Consider the following 17,744-nt stretch of genomic DNA (forward strand, 5'->3'; position numbering starts at 1 on the left):
GGACCCAGGAACATACACTTGTTTTTAATGAGTTAAAGAAAGCTTTATGTAATGCACCTGTGTTAGCGACACCAAACTACAGTAAGCCTTTTACACTTTTTGTTACCGAACGTGATGGGACAGCATTATCTGTTCTCACGCAAGATCAAGCAGGACAACACAAGCCTTGTGCTTATTTTTCTAGCACATTAGATCCAGTAGCCCAGGCTTTGCCTGCATGCCTCAAGTCAGTTGCAGCCACAGCTCTAGCTATCAGACAAAGTGATTCCATAGTGTTAGGACATTCCCTGACAGTACAAGTTCCACACTCCGTGGAAGTTCTTTTAAACCGAACACAGACTCAGCACTTGACAATTGCACGATTAACAGGTTATGAACTGACACTGTTTCAGCCACACATAGAAATCAGACGCTGCAACGTTTTAAATCCTGCTACACTGTTACCCTCGAATACATCGAATCCTGCCACACATGATTGTGTGGGAGTTATCAACACCATGACAAAGCCAAGACAAGACTTGACAGACATTGCATTACCTGATCCCGACCTGACACTTTATGTGGATGGTTCATGTATGAGAACAAGTACAGGAGAACTAGTAGCCGCGTATGCAGTGACTACTGGAACTGAAGTTATAGAAACACATCGTATTGACACCCTGTCTGCTCAAGCAGCAGAGCTCATCGCTCTGACCCAAGCCTGCATACGAGCTAAGAACCTGAAAGTAAACATATATACAGATTCACGTTACGCATTCGGAGTCGTTCACGACTTTGGAGTACTCTGGCAAGAAAGAGGTTTCATGACCTCTCATGGAGCCAAGATTCAGCATGGCCCCCTCATTCAAGCTCTGTTAGAAGCAATACATTTACCGAAAGCCATTGCCATTATGAAGTGCAAAGCACATACGAAAGCCACTGACACCATTTCTCAAGGTAACGATTTAGAAGATCGAACAGCCAAGCTTACAGCTCAGACTCCAGACATTCCAGCTGACAAGACAAAGACAGACGTTTCAGTCCTGACAACTTGCATGACAGTCAAGGATCCTACACAAGACGTACTAGACATACAGTCACATGCTACCCCAGACGAAATCAAGAAATGGTCTGAACAAGGAGGGGTCCAGACAGATATGGGATGGTTGACGAAGGGAAAAGCCACATGGTTTCTCCCCGACTCTATGGTTCAAGTCATTATTAACACCGCACATAGTCCAGCACACTTAGGAGAAAAAGCCATGTTAGACAGCATCCAGAACCTTTGGTTTAACAAGCATTTACGAGCAGCAGCCAAGCAGAAAGTGCGTACCTGCATGATCTGTTGTCAATCCAGGTAAAGGTGTTCCGGTGGAACAAGGTGGATTCCATCCTCCTGACCACCCTTTTGAAGTCCTCCAGATGGATTATATTCAGATGGATCGATGTCAAGGTTTCAAGTATGTCCTCGTAGTCGTATGCGCTTTGTCCAGATGGACAGAAGCATATCCAGTTCCAGATTACACTGCCGCGACCACTGCCAGGCAGTTGGTTCGTGAGTTTTTCCCACGCTATGGTTTGCCCAGGGTCGTGTATTCAGACAACGGCCAGCCATTCTCATCCGAACTCATGAAACAAGTATCTCTTCTGTTAGGGTACCAGTGGAAGTTCCATTGTGTACGACACCCCGAGGCAGCTGGCCTTGTCGAGAGACATAATCAAACTCTGAAAATACGTATTGCGAAGGTCTGTGCCGAGAAAGGCGTAGATTGGTTGGTAGCTCTGCCAGTCGCCCTTTTTTACATGAGAATGGTCGCTCACTCCCGTTCAGGTCTGTCTCCTTATGAAGTTGTTTTCGGTCGTCCCCCGAACATGTGGGGTACACCTATGCCACGTACAATAACTGATGTTGACAGTAATATGCTGACAGATTACCTAGCTTCCTTGATGTCTGCACTACTCTCTTGTCGTTCACAGGTCGCGGCCGCCTTTCCAGACAACACCCAGGTGAAACCGCACGAGGTCGTTCCAGGTGATCTGGTTTTGATTCGAAACTTTGATCGTTCAAGTCCGCTGGAGCCCCGCTGGAAAGAGCCGAAGCTCGTACTGATGACCACAAGGACCGCCGTCAAAGTGGAGGGCCGCAAGGGATGGCTCCACTCCAGTCACGTTAAACGTTTTCATGGACTCCGTCCAAAGACTTTTTTCAAGGACTGCCCAGATACTGACTCTAAACTCCCCCTGTTAGAGAAAACTCCGCAGCAGGAGTATAAAATGAAATTGAGGTCTAGCAAGTCAGACAGTTTAATTGTTTAAGTCCCTCTCGGGTGAAGCGGTTAGACACGTTCCTGACATGTATGAGATAGACCCCCCTAGTGAGAGAGTTAGACGAAACTCTAAGAAAATACGTTATTGTAAACATTTGCGCAGCAGATGCGTAATCACTTTATTGTTTATGTTATTTCTGAGTTTTATGGTTACATGCATAAGTTATGTTTTACATGTTTATTTTCCTCCTCCTGATTCACATGTACATCTTTCCTCTAATAATACAGTAGAGCACACTTTTAGTGAACTACCTCCTCACGAGTTATCCTATCGACTTGCCATGCGCAACAATACTTTTATCCGAATGTTACACTATTCACACCAGACTAGCAATGCCACTAATTGTTGGGTGTGTGGTCGACTCCCCCCTTTCCAGACACCGAAGGGAGTTCTGCCACTCTTTCCCTATCCGTTTTCACATAATGGTTCGTGTGGAGCATGGTTTACGTTAACATCATCCTTAGACGATAAGTCCCTTCTGAATAGAACATGTTTCCCAGACAAGGAAGGACTATCCCATAGAACAGGGTTAGATCTAGAAATTGAAGTATATTATCTAGGTAATTATTCCTCGAATTTCATGGTTTTGAATGTTCAATCCGAGACTACTCCAGATTTGCCTGCTATTACAGTCCTACCGGTGAAAGGCGAATTATGCGTCCGAAAGAATGGTTCAGTACATCTAGGACACAGTGATTGTACTACTGTGGTCGAGTATAGTGACAGTGGGAAATCTAATTTCAAAGCCTCACGTCATTCGTATTTTGTATGTGGTCAGACCGCATATGTACGTCTGCCCCTAGATTGGGATGGAACATGTTACATTGCCTTCCTACTGCCACCAGTTTTTCTAGCCCCATCCGATTATCACAGAAATACACATCTAGTACACGTTAGACATAGAAGGGAGATCGAGTCCCCAATTGTCGATCAAACTGAAACTGCCTTAGAACAGTATCAAGACTTCAATAAAGGTTTCTTTTTCTTCATAGGACCTATCCAGAATAGTAAGCTAATACGTAGGTTAACCAGAACCCTTGAAGCAGTAGTGAATGAGACTACTTCCGCTCTAGGTAACTTAACAGAAGAGCAATCTGCTATGAGATTTGTTGTTCTTCAGAACCGCCTTGTTCTTGACGTCATACTGGCCGATAGGGGCGGAGCTTGTAGAGTCATCGGATCTAGTTGTTGCATTTTCATTCCTAATAACGCACCGTCTGTTTATTCAGCTATAACCAGACTTCACAAGATAGCCCATCAGTTGCACCAGAATCCAGGCACCTGGACATGGTCCGGTTGGCTCTGGAGTATAATATCTGCCTGGGGATGGAAAGTATTGTCATTCCTAGGAGTAGTAGTAATGATCATATTCAGTTGTTGTCTATGTTTACAATGTGGCCCTGCGATTTGCGGCTTGTGCGCTACCTCTTGTATTCCAAGTCCTAAGTCCCATTCCAAGCAGATTCGAGACGAGCAAATGATGCTCTATGAACAGATAGATGGTATCATGAATATTGATGTTTCCTGAAGGAAACATAGGGAACAAGGAGGGAATGAGGAAAATTGAATTTTGCCCTGTCATGTGTCCCTACGTGTTCCCCATTATATGTTATATGTGCATGATCGATATGCATATGTTCCCCCTTGACCGAATAAAGACGCAATTATAGTTGTGTCCAACGTTAGTATGCTAGTTACCCAGTCATCATAAAAGCAACGAGTATTAGGCCTATGTTGCCAACGTTTTACATTGTGCACGTTAATTCATCGAGTTGTCCCCGTTTCTAGGCCTCATAGGGCCCGGACACCAGATTCAAGCTCCAGTCTCCTGAAACCACTCCGAGGAGCGATGCAGCCCCTCCCGTATTCCTGACCCTTCACTTACTTTCTGCCAAGCAGCGCGGTGCCCGGCTTGGCCTGCCTGCCTGTCTGCCAAGAATATGTTATGCCTCTAGTTATCAGTTCAGCTCCCCGGCTTCACATTCCTAAGCTAACGAACCGCATAAACATCTTCATCTATAGTCTAGTCTTTCTGTCTCCATGCAAGAGAATTACTGAATTAGTATCCATAGAAGATTCATAGTACACGCAATGCATGTAGAATATATGCATGCACCAGCCTTAGTGTCAAGAAGCCTTTACCCTGATAACTTTTAGATTCTATCAACATGTACTCCAAACACAAGATATCAGATATGCTATCGGTACATGTCGTCCTGACATCCCAGACTTTAGTCTCCTCTTCTAGTGCCAGAAGTCAGCCCCCAGCTCTCCCCAGTTACACGTCATAGCCCGTTTGCGCGCACCAGTAGGTTAAAGGTTCCAGCTGCCCAGGTAGCCCCCTCCATGTATCCACCCATTTATGACACTTCTGTGACGTTTTCATCACATGTCTCCGTGCACGCCCTGTGCACGCCTTCTTTGTACGCCCATATGTTCTTATCTTACGTTTGTCACTTGTTACGCCTACTGTATTCAATGCAATTGTACTGTTTTACTATATATACTATGTAATGTTAATGAGACGTGGCAGCTGCCATTCCATTCCATTGCATGCCACTTCATGGTCTTTAGGCTCGAGCCATCCGATCAAAGCCATTTTGACTCAGATACAACGGATCCTGCCTCTTATTTATTGAGCTATCTGTTTTAGTTAATGCATAGAAAAATAGTACCGGTAATTAATTATTTATTTACCACAACACTCAAGCTTCCGGTTGCACACACTGCAGCCCCTTAGAATCACTTCTCCTTTTCATGTTGAGCATAAGAGATAGACGTGTTCACGGTCTCCTTGTCTTTTGCTTACTCATTTTTACATGTTTTAAAAGGCACAATTCTGCTCATGCTATAATTAGCATTTCTGAATTCATACAATTCTCAATCAAGTGGAATATTTCATTTTGATTCATATAATCTATGTATAGCATTTTAAGTGACATGTTTTTGTTTTGTAGAAACATGTAACCTTTAATTGCAGGTTCATATTATAAAAGCTATAGTTAAAACTGGCTTAAGAAACGCTACACCAATTAGAGTTTATTTCTACGAGACCATTGTTATTGTAAAAGCCGATCACTAGAGCCAATATGCGTGTACTGTGGAAAGACGTGAGATTCCGAGTAACAAAATACCTCTCTGTGGAGGTTGATTGCAGTGTAATAGCAATTATACATTATATCCGGGGCCACTGGAATTATGCGATTGTGCACACGCAGCGATTTCTGCATAATCATAGATGTGCAGCATAATCCATAATCTGTGACATAATCTGCAGATTGTAACAAAAATGTTTTATTGCTAGCTCAAACGGTTCACAAATTACTAAGTGCAGTGATCACTTTTCTGCTGCTCATTTCTATATGTGGGTGTTAAACTGGTACTGATGAGGTACATTCAATGCCCCTACAGTGTTACCAAGTTTAAAAATGGATAAATAATGAAGTAATACTATTACAAAATGTGCCACATTATGCCGCATAATTTGCCTTTTCTTGATGCATTTGCTACTTAAGCCTGCTACATAATTTGGTCCTCTCCTGCCGCATAATTCCAGTGGTCCGATTATAACCCTAGTCACTTTCAACATATACTTCACAATAAAGACATCCAACCTTGCATTTTTGCATAGCTTCTCATAATAAACGGATCAGGCCTATTGCCTACAGTAAAATTGAATTGAATTATTTTAGAGAGCTAGCAGCTGAGCTAAATTATTTTGAAAAAATGACAGCCTATGTGCCTCAACCTCTCAATCTCTTGAGGCTTGCCTGGTGCTGCGCCAGGCTGGTCAGCGATCCGGGTCCATGAGTCAACTGACTGTAGTGACTCTGAGGAATTATGATAATTTATCAGCAGGCAGCAGAGATCATCAACGCTGGGGACTCTCACATCCTGTTTGGTACAGTCGGGTCCCACTGTGCCCTACCATTTCTCGTGCTTCACAAAAAGTTTTGAGATCTTTTTGAGTTTCTTGTTGCTCAAAAGGTTGTACTTTCTGATATTTATGTGTTTTCCTTGTCTTCATTGCTTGATTCAGCTCGCGAGACAGTGTCACTCATAGTCGTTGAATGTCAATTCTATGTCAGGGAGCGGAGGCGAGGATTTTGCTAGTCCTTTCTCCATTTTATTGGACAGCAAGTTAGTAGTAAAAGAAAAAACATCACATCCAGGACTACCCAAACCAACATGGCAGCGGTAGGCCTGGTAACGTAACAACCAATCAGAGTCCAACAGTTCGTATATATGGAGTCCCAGCTGCTAGTCCTCTTTCTCCATTGCTGCCTCGGCTAGATAAGTCACGCTCTTCATATCTTTGTCGTGGCAGATTTTTGTGTGATTGTTGACAGCTTTATTTGATAGCGATTATTTGTATTTGACTTTGCCTTATTGTAGGCTGTGTTTCCATAACGCGGTAGGCTTTCAGCCCGAGCGTTCATTCTTCGCGCGTGCGCGATCTTGGTGTCGGCTTCTGACGCCGATCAGCTGTTCTCCTCAGCGCTCTTCGCGCTTGAGTAGAAACGCGCTGAGGCACTGCGCTTCTGTCATTTTCAGGCCTCTTCCCTCACACGGACGCCGTTTTTGACGGCAAGAAGTATTTTTCTGACTGAAATTATTTAAATTAATTATTTTTTCTGTCAGAATTTTGGTGTTTCAGGTTTTCTATTGTGTTAGCCTGCCTGGTACCTGTGTGAAGGGTTTTTTCCCCTTGTATTTAGTTGGGGTGTTCGTGTATGGGTACCAGTTTCTCTGCTAATATGCAGTCAAGTCCTTCAACTGTTGAGGTGGTGGCTCCTAATGTTCAGCCACAACTGACCCCTTTACACCCTCCTGCGGAGGTTGACAGGCTTCTCTCTTCGGCGATAACCCAAGCTCTGGCACCTCTGCAGGACAGTGTAAACAAACTGTCTGCCCATGTTTTTAAGAATGATACTGGTGTTTTTGGGGACAGTGGGGCAGGGTCCAGTGGTGTTCCGTGTGCTCTACCACGTACGGCCAGGAAGCGAGACACGGGGCACCTGGAGGGCTTCAGTAAATTATCTGAAGTGTTCCGTAAGAGTGCGCGCACGCTTAGAAGCGCACCCTACCGGGGGGAAGAATCACCCGGAGAGACTGGTGGTTTTGCCACCCAGGACCTTGACCCGGAGGAAGGGTCCCCCTTTGAGGGATATGATGAGGAGGACGAATACGTAGATGAGGATGAGGATGCTTCCTCAGAGGATTTTTCTGATGTGAGCAGGTCTTGGCGCCCTAAGCCCAGTGCTCCTAGTCTTACGGAGGGTGATCTTGCGCCTCCTAATATGTTTGACCCATCTACGATTGTAAGACCTAGGTCATCGGAGTGGTTTCCTGAGCAGTCTACTGCTGATTATGTCGCAGCTAAGCTTCGACAGCCTTTACCTCAGGATGTCCGACTCCGTCTGCGCTCTGAGTGCCCTCGCCCTTCCCTTCCCTTTAGAGTGGCTTGCACCCCTGAGATAGATCCCAAGTTGTGTACCTTCTTCGCCAAATATATCAAAGACCCTAAAAAGGGTATTGATAGGTCATGGAAAGCCTGTCAGGATAAACTCCTAGATGTGGTGGGCCCTCTCACTAAAATTATTGAAACAGCCCAACGCTCTAAGGAGTCGGGCTTACCGATGTCTGTTGATGACGTTGCTGGTTGGTCGCAACGGGCAATGTGCCTTCTTGGCAATGCCAATTGCGCGCTCTCTGCAGAACGGCGACGTTCCTTACTGCTTAAGATTGACCCAAAATTAGGGGAGTTGTCGTCTTCGGAGGCAGGCCCTATTGCACAGGGTGCTTTGTTTGGGGACCCCTTTGTTAAGGAGTTGGGGAAGTTTGTGGCAACCTTTTCGGCTCTGGACAAGGCTAAGGCTTCGATGAAAAAATTCTTCCCCAGAAAGGTTTTTGGCGGGGCCGGCAGAGGCAGGGGTCGCTCTTCCGGCCGTCAGGTCCAGCAAGGCCCCAATAGAGGCCAGTACAAACGAAATAACGGCTGGAATGATGGACGACAGGGTACCTTTTACCCCTCCAGAGGTGGCAGAGGCCAAGGCAAAGGACGTGGTGGATTCCAGTCCAACTCCAGAGGATTTAATGGTAAGATTTCGAATCATCTCTCTGGTTCAAATGGGGGGAAGGTTAGCGTTGTTTCCCCAGGCCTGGGCGTCAATAACTTCAGATCCTTGGGTGCTGGAGACGGTTCAGGGGTTTCACATCGAATTCTACGGTTCCCCTGTTCAGCTTTCTCGTCCTCGTCCTCTAGTGTTTTCTGTTTCAGACCAAGAACTTGTCGATTTGGAGGTTCGGGCGATGTTACAAAAAGGCGCCATTATCCCCTCGGCGCTTCACCCAAACGGTTTCCTCAGCAACATCTTCCTGGTGGAAAAGAAAGGCAAAGGGTTCAGACCAGTAATCAACCTCCGCTCCTTCAACGAGTGGTTGGTTTACAGACACTTCAAGATGGAGGGCATCCATCTTCTGAGGGACCTTTTGTTACAGAACGATTGGCTGGTTCGCTTGGACCTGAAAGATGCTTATCTTTTGGTTCCAATCTTTCCTCCTCATCGTCGATTCCTCCAGTTTCTGTGGAAGAATCAGGTTTACGAATTTCTTACGCTTCCCTTTGGTCTTTCCTCAGCACCTTGGTGCTTTACCAAACTCCTGCGTCCGGTGGTAGAACATCTCCGGACCCTAGGGATTCGTATGATTGTTTACCTGGACGACATTCTTTTAATGTGTCAGTCCAAGGACCTCCTTCTTCACCATCTTCAGGTTACTATAACCCTCCTTCAGTCTCTGGGATTCATCATCAATGCCCAGAAGTCCGACCTCTTTCCCCGACAGGAAATGACTTTCCTTGGCTTTCTGATCATAACTACGGATGCGACTCTTCACCTCCCTTCCGAAAAGATCTCCAAGATCAAGAAGGAGATTCGCAAGGTTCTTCGGCGGGATCGAGTATCCCTCCGCCAACTGGCCAGGATTGTGGGCTTACTCTCTTCATCGATCCAGGCCATTTTTCCAGGCCCTCTTCATTACAGGGCTCTTCAGAGGCTGAAGGCATTTCACCTCCGCAAGGGTCTTACTTACTCGGAACTGATTTCCTTGAATCTGGAAGCCCGATCGGAACTCCTTTGGTGGTTGGATCACATGGATGCCTGGAACGGGAAGGCGATTTTTGGTTCCCGTCCGGATCTGGTGATCGAGTCAGACGCCAGTCGCCAGGGTTGGGGTGCCCGTTGCGGCTCCCTCTCGGTGGGCGGCAGATGGACAGAGGAGGAACTTCACCTCCATATCAACTGCCTGGAGCTCCTCGCGGGCTCGTTCGCCATCCGCTCCTTCACCTCGACCAAGGTTTCGTGCTGTGTGCTTCTTCGGATGGACAACACGACTGCGGTCAGGTACATCAATCGGTTGGGAGGCACGCACTCCAAGGTTCTAGCGGACCTTGCGAAGGACTTTTGGAACTATTGCCTTCTTCGCCAGATCTCTGTCACGGCGGAGTATCTCCCAGGCGATCTGAACACTGTTGCGGATTGGCAATCCAGGAATTTCCGGGATGCCAGCGACTGGAGACTGGATCCTTCAGTATTTCAGAGAATTTCGGACCTTTGGGGTCTTCCAGTAATGGACTTATTTGCGTCCAGATGGAACGCCCAGCTTCCCCGTTTCTACAGCTGGAAACCGGATCCGGGGGCGGAAGCAGTGGATGCCTTCCTACAGGACTGGTCCCTGTTTCCAGCTTACGCGTTTCCCCCCTTCCTTTTCATTCAAAGGGTGGCGGCTCAAGTCCGCAGGCAGAGAGCTTCTCTGATTCTGATCACGCCAATCTGGAAAGCTCAATGCTGGTTCCCTTCTCTTTTGGAACTATCCTGGGACAAGCCTCTTCGGCTTCCGTCGTTCGACCACATTCTGACGGATCCATTGGGTCACCCACATCCGCTGGTTCTCCAGGGCCATCTACGTCTCATGGCATGGAGGATTTCAGGGGACGTTGGTCTTGTGACTCGCTTTCGAGAGACGCTGAGCTCCTCATTCGAGGAGCCTGGGCTCCTAACACCACTAAGCGGTAAATATCGGCATGGAACAGATGGGTTCGTTGGTGTGTGGGAAAACACCTGGATCCCATGGGCTCCTCTGTCACAGATGTGATTAACTTCCTCGCTGATCTTTTCAAGCAGAAACTGGCGTATAGCACCATTAACTCTTTCAGGTCGGCAATTTCTGCTGGGCATGCCCTCGTTGATGGCTCTCCGGTTGGTGAGCACCCTTGGGTTTGTAAACTCCTTAAAGGTATTCGCCTTTCGCGTCCTCCAGAACCTCGTTATTCAGGTTTGTGGGATGTTAATGTGGTTTTGAATTTTCTAAAGTCCTGGCAGGATAATCAATACCTTTCCCGCAAGGAGCTTTCGGCCAAATTAGCGATTCTCCTCTGCTTGATATCATGTAAACGTGCTTCAGATGTTCGTGCTCTGGACGTGTCAGCCAGGGTTTTTACCCCAGAAGGGGTTACATTTACTGTTTCCAGAAGAACTAAATGTAATACCAGGTCAGTAACTTACCCGGCTTTCCCAGATTCGCCAAAACTCTGTGTTGTTCGTTGCCTTAAGACATATGAGGATGTTACTCTTGAGCTCCGCCCTCCGGGCGAAAGACAATTACTTATAGCGATTAAGAAGCCTTTCAAGGCAGTTTCCTCTCCCACCATTGCCAGATGGGTCAGGTGGATAATGTCTGAAGCTGGGATTAGCGTCACTGACTTTGGGGCTCATTCCACTAGAGGTGCAATGGCTTCCAAGGCTATTCAGGTAGGTGGACGTCTGGAAGATATCATGAATGCTGCGGATTGGTCCTCAGATTCGACTTTCAAAAAGTTCTACTTTAAACCAATCCATGAAGCTGCTTCGTTGGTGGTGAGTAGGCTTTGAACAAGCAAAATCCTCGCCTCCGCTCCCTGACATAGAATGAGAAATTTCCTAGTTACCACAAAGGAAAGTTTCAATTCTATTAAGGAGGCGGAGGCGAGGATTTTCCCACCCAGGCTTTATCGAGCCTGCCCTCCCGTAACTGGAATATGATTGTTACTTCGTCTAAGAGAGTATACCTTTTTTCTGAGCTTTAATGTTTTCATTGTTACGCTGTGCAATGTTGATTAAGTTATATCTGCATTTCGTTCTTCTACTCCATTGCAATGTTCTTGAATTCTTCGACATTGTTCTGGACGAGATATTATTATTTGGTTCTCTTCCCTAGGCTCCGATCAAAAAACGGACTAGTGGATGGATGACTTCTTCCCTGCGGCAGCTCCCACGAAAGAGGAAGGACTAACAGCTGGGACTCCATATATACGAACTGTTGGACTCTGATTGGTTGTTACGTTACCAGGCCTACCGCTGCCATGTTGGTTTGGGTAGTCCTGGATGTGATGTTTTTTCTTTTACTACTAACTTGCTGTCCAATAAAATGGAGAAAGGACTAGCAAAATCCTCGCCTCTGCCTCCTTAATAGAATTGAAACTTTCCTTTGTGGTAACTAGGAAATTTCTCATTATAACTGCACTAAAATTATGAAAATGTCACACATAAGCAATCTGAAACCTTGGCTGCTATGGTTGTAGAAAGCAGTAACAGACTACAGGAGGTAGCCCATAAACCCTAAAGAGACAAGGGCAATAATCTGTAACAAACAACAATGTCTCAAGGGTAATATTCAAAGGACAAATATACATGTAAGTGTGGCGACACAGTTAATTGCACAGGATTGAATCCATAGGGGAAAAAACAGGGTTATAGTTCATGTAAATGTAGAGAATATTTCAAATAGCAAACATGTTGGACATATTAAACTTCATATATTCAAGCATATGGGTCAGTAGCACTGCGTTACATTAAATGACATATAACCAACAAAATACTGTGCACAAGTGCTTGTGAAGTATAGTGACGGCACAAGTGACAAGTGACGTGGTATAGACAGCGAGCATGGTGGGCGCAACAACAGGCAAATGAGATAAAAAACATGATTTACATGTTTAGGATACCACGACAATTAATGATATGAGACTTCTAATTTTTCAAATGAGTAGGGTATCCGTGAGTAGGGGCGCCAAGAGTTCTGCTGTGGGAGTCGACATCGTTTTGCCCTGCAGAAGTCTTAGGCCATCATCAGGACAAGGCGGCAGCCAGCCGGACTCCTGCCGGCGTACGCGATCGATTCCTGCCGAACATACGGATATTCAGTATCCATCCATTGCAGCTCTTCAATAGCATTTTCAGCATCCCATCTCTGGGATTACAAAGTCCAGTGACAACTAACCACTTCTTGGATTAATCCCCATTGGTTTTTCTCGACACTGAAATGTAATTAATGTAACCTGGTCCTGATGATGGCCTAAGACTTCTGCAGGCCGAAACGCAATCGACTCCCACAGCGGAACTCTTGGTAACACTTGAAATTACACTTTTTCGAAAGTCAAACCAGGCAATGAAGTGTATTGAAAGAAAGAAATATCAGAAATTACACACTGTCGAACAATGAGAAGCTCTAAAAAGATATTGAAACTACTACAAAATACCTGAAAAGGACTAACCTACTGCCCCTTTCTAAGATGATCATACTCTAATCTGTCTGGGGCTCAGTGATGCAGAGTGTTCTGACATACATTACACTTGACTGTTGTCCTTTACCGTTGGTATCAGTGCTGGTGCTCACAGTATCAAAGAGGCTGAGGTAGGAAATAACAAATAGAACATCAGAACTGGCTAGTTTGACACGTGTGTTGCCGGACGGTCCGGCAGAAAAACGACCAGACCATCCTTCCTTTTAGCCAGCATGTGCTAATCGGCCTCCTGGCTCCTACCCTGGCATTGGCAATCAATAATAATGGCATGATCATGCATTACAGCACTTTGAACTCCAGGCCACTCTCTGACAATCAAGTCTCCAAGACGATGTTAAAGACCACAAACACGGTCTGATCTCATCATCAGCTGCTGCCTAATTAAAGAGTCAGACTAAGTCAGCTGACTTACTCAAGCCGTCCAGCACTGCAGACGACACCGGACATTAATCATCAGAGAGTCAGTCAACCAATCAATCAATCATTTTTAAGCGCACTACATACCCGCAAGGGTCTCACGGCGCTGGGGGGGCTGGGGGCGCTACTGATCGAACAGCCAGGTCTTGAGTATCCTCCTGAAGGTCAGCAGGTCTTGGGTCATTCGTAGGCTCAGTGGGAGGGTATTCCATGTCTTGGCGGCGAGGTGGGAGAAGGATCTCCCACCGGTGGTTGTTCTTTGGATGCGCGTGACGGTGGCGAGTGAGAGGTCGGCAGAGCGTAGTTGGCGGTTGGGGATGTAGAAGGAGAGCCGTCTGTTGAGATAGGCTGGGCCAGTCTTATGGAGTGCCTTGTGTGCGTGGGTGAGGAGCTTGAAGGATATCCTCTTGTTGACGGGGAGCCAGTGCAGGTTTCTAAGGTGGGGGTGATGTGGCTGTGGCATGGTACGTCGAGGATCAGTCGTGCCGAGGCGTTTTGGATGCATTGTAGTCGTTTGATGAGCTTGGTTGGGGGTCCTGCATAGAGGGCGTTTCCGTAGTCGAGTCTAATGCTGACGAGGGCCTGGGTGACTGTCTTTCTTGTATCTGTCGGGATCCATCTGTAGATCTTGCAGAGCATGCGGAGGGTGCTGAAGCAGGAGGAGGAGACGGCGTTGCCTTGCTTTGTCATTGAGAGCGTTGAGTCGAGGATGATTCCCAAGTTGCGTGCGTGGTCAGTGGGTTTCGGGGCTGCCCCCAGTGCCGTCGGCCACCAGGAGTCATCCCAGGCTGAAGGGTTGGAGCCGAGGATGAGGACCTCCGTCTTGTCTGAGTTCAGCTTCAGACGGCTGGTCTTCATCCAGTCGGCGACGGCCTTCATTCCTCCGAGGAGATTGGCTTTGGGGTGATGGGGTCCTTGGTGAGGGAGTGGATCAGCTGAGTGTCGTCGGCGTAGGAGATTATGTTGAGGATGTGCTGTCATTCTATTTGTGCGAGCGGGGCCATGTAAATGGTGAACAGCATCGGGCTGAGGGAGGATCCCTGGGTGTCCATGAGGCTAAGACAGACTGATCCACATGTCACTCAGTCACAATATAGGTCACAGGCAGACGACCTCAGGCTGGCTGTATTTAATAAACACTTAAGTTGTTTATTGATTACAGCTCACGGCTGCACGGCTCAGGCAGGCAGTCAGCCAGTCACAGAGGCCCGGCCGCAACTGCACCAGATCACACAAGCTGCCGGCACAGTGCCGCCAGCAGCCATTCGCTCACAAAGCTGCTGGGGCAGCTCTGCTGAACTTTAGTGACAGTAGCAAATGCATATTTAATATAAGCAGCAACTGATACTAAAAGTCATTGACACTCGCGAGGCACTTACTTCTTAGCAGCGAGGTGAACGGAGTAATTTGGTGAGGCTGGTGCGACTTGCCGCAACGTTACAGCTCAGCTCGGACTAGAACCACCAGCTGGCCATTGGAAATGAATAGAAATGCCTGGCCAATCATGTTTCTGATTAACAACCACAGGGGCTGTCCGACAACCCTGAACCAGGGACAATCAGTCAATACACCTAACAATAGGTTCAGGGGAAGAATCACCTAAAAATATGTAATCCAGCACATTAGTTTTAGGTTTACAAACAATAAAGAAAAAAACAGTAATAAATCAGTGAAAGGAAAAGGAAGATAAATGGAGAAGCCCGTCAAACAATATTTCCAGTGTCAAAAAGTTATTATTTATTATACATAGTACAAAGGATTTCTAAAAACAGTTACGCTCAAAACAAGGTGCTGGTGTACAAAAAAACATATCACAAACCAGACAAGTGGCAAACAAAACCATTACATGTTACAGTAAAGGAACAACACAAACATAAATGATGTTATAGCGGGTGGAATTTATCCTTTGCACTATCTCCGTGTGTATCCTAATGGAGTGGCCGATTTAATGGGCGACCAGTATGGTGGAATTGTGACACCACTGACACGACTCCACTAAGTATCCATGACACAGTGTGTCCTGTTCTAAACACGCCTGGGCTATATATTTTTTAGAATTCCTGTGGGCGACCATAATGAATGATTGGTCTAAATGTGTTTATACAGATACATAACGCTAAAATAAACTGCGAGTCCTGAAGATGATTGTGCAATAATATAGCGGTCGAAGCGCCATTGACGCACTTTTGTGGCCAAATTCAATTAAGGACACATTATAAATGTTGAACCTCGTCAAACTTGAAGGCTTAATATTCCGGTTTCCAACTGCACACATAGACATCCCAGAAACGTTAATTTTGCCCCTTGTGAGAAGCATAAAAGGTGCATTGTGTCAAGCCCAGGTCACCCCGTGCTTTTAGCCCTGATGAAAATCCCTTAAATTGTGATTTGGGATTGGAAACGCGTCTGCAACTTTCATTCTCTTTTTGCCACAAAGGGTATTCATAAAAAAAACTTTGGATCTCTGGAGAGGTCTCCCAGAAGCGAATGTACCCCACAGAGTAGTACTTATCCCATGTAGCGGCAGTTCACTTAATCTTGCCAAATTGTAGGGCCTTTTGGAACTGCGCTGTATTTATACTAAGATTTTGCTAATGTAATTGTTGCATAAGTTGTACTAATTTTGTGTATTATTCATGAATGTCCAGTATTGTATTAACACGTTTTTGTTTTGAAGCACTTTATATTTAACAAAGATGTTTAGATTTGAGTGTTTAACTCTGACATGTGACAAATGGTTATACAAATGTGTCAAACATGATAAAAAAAAAGATGCGATTGAGACACTTAAAGCTTAAGAACTGATTACTCTTAGCTTTTGAAAAAAATAGTGGTTCAAAAATTGATTGCCAGGTTGTTTCCTCTTTTTGATAACTGTAGTCATACGTCCATACCTGGTGTCTTCTGGACGAAAACCCCTTCTTTTTGTCCTGATCCGTGATACTTGGCAGGACTGCACTCCGCCAAATGCTGTGTTCCCCAGAACCTGGGTTATTTACACCACAACGGTTCTGATGGATAAAACTCATTTAAATTAACTACTGATAATCCTAAAACGGAAGTTAAAATACACTTTTTTGAAGTTACGAAATCGAGAAATGCACAAAACGACCGAAACAGATGCTGCTCCAGCCAAAAGAAGAGGAAGTGAAGCCAGCACGCGCTGACCAATGAGGAGTCAGGAAATAAGAGTGACCATGAAGCCACCGAATGTTAAGCAGTGGGCGGGCTGAAAGCCCCTTGTTGTACACAATAGCTCTCACAAGCAAGCGTGCACCCAGCGCATGCGCTGCTGCACGTGAGACCTAAAAAACAAGTCGAATCTGCCCGGCTGGGCCTGCTCACCACGCCGACGGCTGAGCGGTGATGGAGGCGTGCAGCGTCCCCAAGCCATCATGGCCGCCACAAGGCTGACGAGCGCTTCCTGCGTCCGCGGCGCCCGACTCAACATGGATGCCGGCTCCCCCTGTATCGTACGTCACACCGACTCCTCCTCCTTGTGACGTCGTCAGAACGCGCGCGGGACGCGTAGACGCATGCGCAGACGCAGAGATCGTGGTTTGCGCGAGCGAGGGGACCCTGCCCGCGAGCCGAACCCCCAGTCTACCGACAGCAGGATTAGGGGCGCCCCGGAGGAGGGGGGAGCAGGCAGCGGCCGAGCGCGAGGAGCGTGCAGAGCAGGCCCGGGGAGCCGAGGCAGCGCGGGGCCCCCGCTGAGAGAGAGCCCCCCCCTGAGGAGCCATGTCTCTGACCTGCTCCAGTGAGTACCACGTGACCCGCCGCCATAGAGCTGGAAGAAAGACTACACACCGGGGGGGGGGCAGTCTGTCCACCCCCCACCTGGGCACAGGTGGAGGAGTCCTGGAGGAAGGAATGCACCTATACCCGTGGGGTGGGGGTATCACACCCCCCCAGGGGGCAGGGCCCACCTCTTACTGTGCCCCCCCCATCTCTTACTCACTGTGCCCCCATCCAGGGGGCAGGACCCACCTCTTATTCAGTGTGCCCCCACCTCTTACTCACTGTGACCCCCACCTCTTACTCACTGTGACCCCCCAGGGCTCCACCCCTTACTCACTGTGACCCCCCCAGGGCTCCACCTTTTACTCACTGTGACCCCCCACTTCCCTGTGACCCCCCCGGGGGCAGGGCCCCACCTCTTACTCACTGTGCCCCCCACCTCTTACTCACTGTGACCCCCCCAGGGCTCCACCTCTTACTCACTGTGACCCCCACCTCTTACTCACTGTGACCCCCACCTCTTACTCACTGTGACCCCCACCTCTTACTCACTGTGACCCCCCCAGGGCTCCACCTCTTACTCACTGTGACCCCCACCTCTTACTCACTGTGACCCCCACCTCTCACTCACTGTGACCCCCACCTCTCACTCACTGTG

The 17,744-nt window shown here is 47.1% G+C and overlaps 2 protein-coding genes across 2 annotated transcripts in view; one reads left to right on the forward strand and one right to left on the reverse strand.

Annotated features, from left to right (window-relative positions):
* TMEM109 (transmembrane protein 109) overlaps positions 1-16,494 on the reverse strand; it is a 139,100-nt gene extending 122,606 nt beyond the window's left edge. The window contains exon 1 of the mRNA XM_078676698.1: positions 16,240-16,494. The gene's annotated coding sequence lies outside the window, so the exon portion shown is untranslated. The remainder of the gene's footprint in view (positions 1-16,239) is intronic.
* A 355-nt stretch (positions 16,495-16,849) lies between these two features.
* Positions 16,850-17,744, forward strand: part of PRPF19 (pre-mRNA processing factor 19) — a 59,434-nt gene continuing 58,539 nt past the window's right edge. The window contains exon 1 of the mRNA XM_078677001.1: positions 16,850-17,105. Within this exon, the coding sequence (XP_078533127.1) occupies positions 17,087-17,105 (19 nt within the window). The 5' untranslated portion in view covers positions 16,850-17,086. The remainder of the gene's footprint in view (positions 17,106-17,744) is intronic.

The sequence above is a fragment of the Lissotriton helveticus genome, chromosome 1_1 (genome assembly GCF_964261635.1).
Source record: "Lissotriton helveticus chromosome 1_1, aLisHel1.1, whole genome shotgun sequence".
NCBI classification, from domain to species: Eukaryota; Metazoa; Chordata; class Amphibia; order Caudata; family Salamandridae; genus Lissotriton; species Lissotriton helveticus.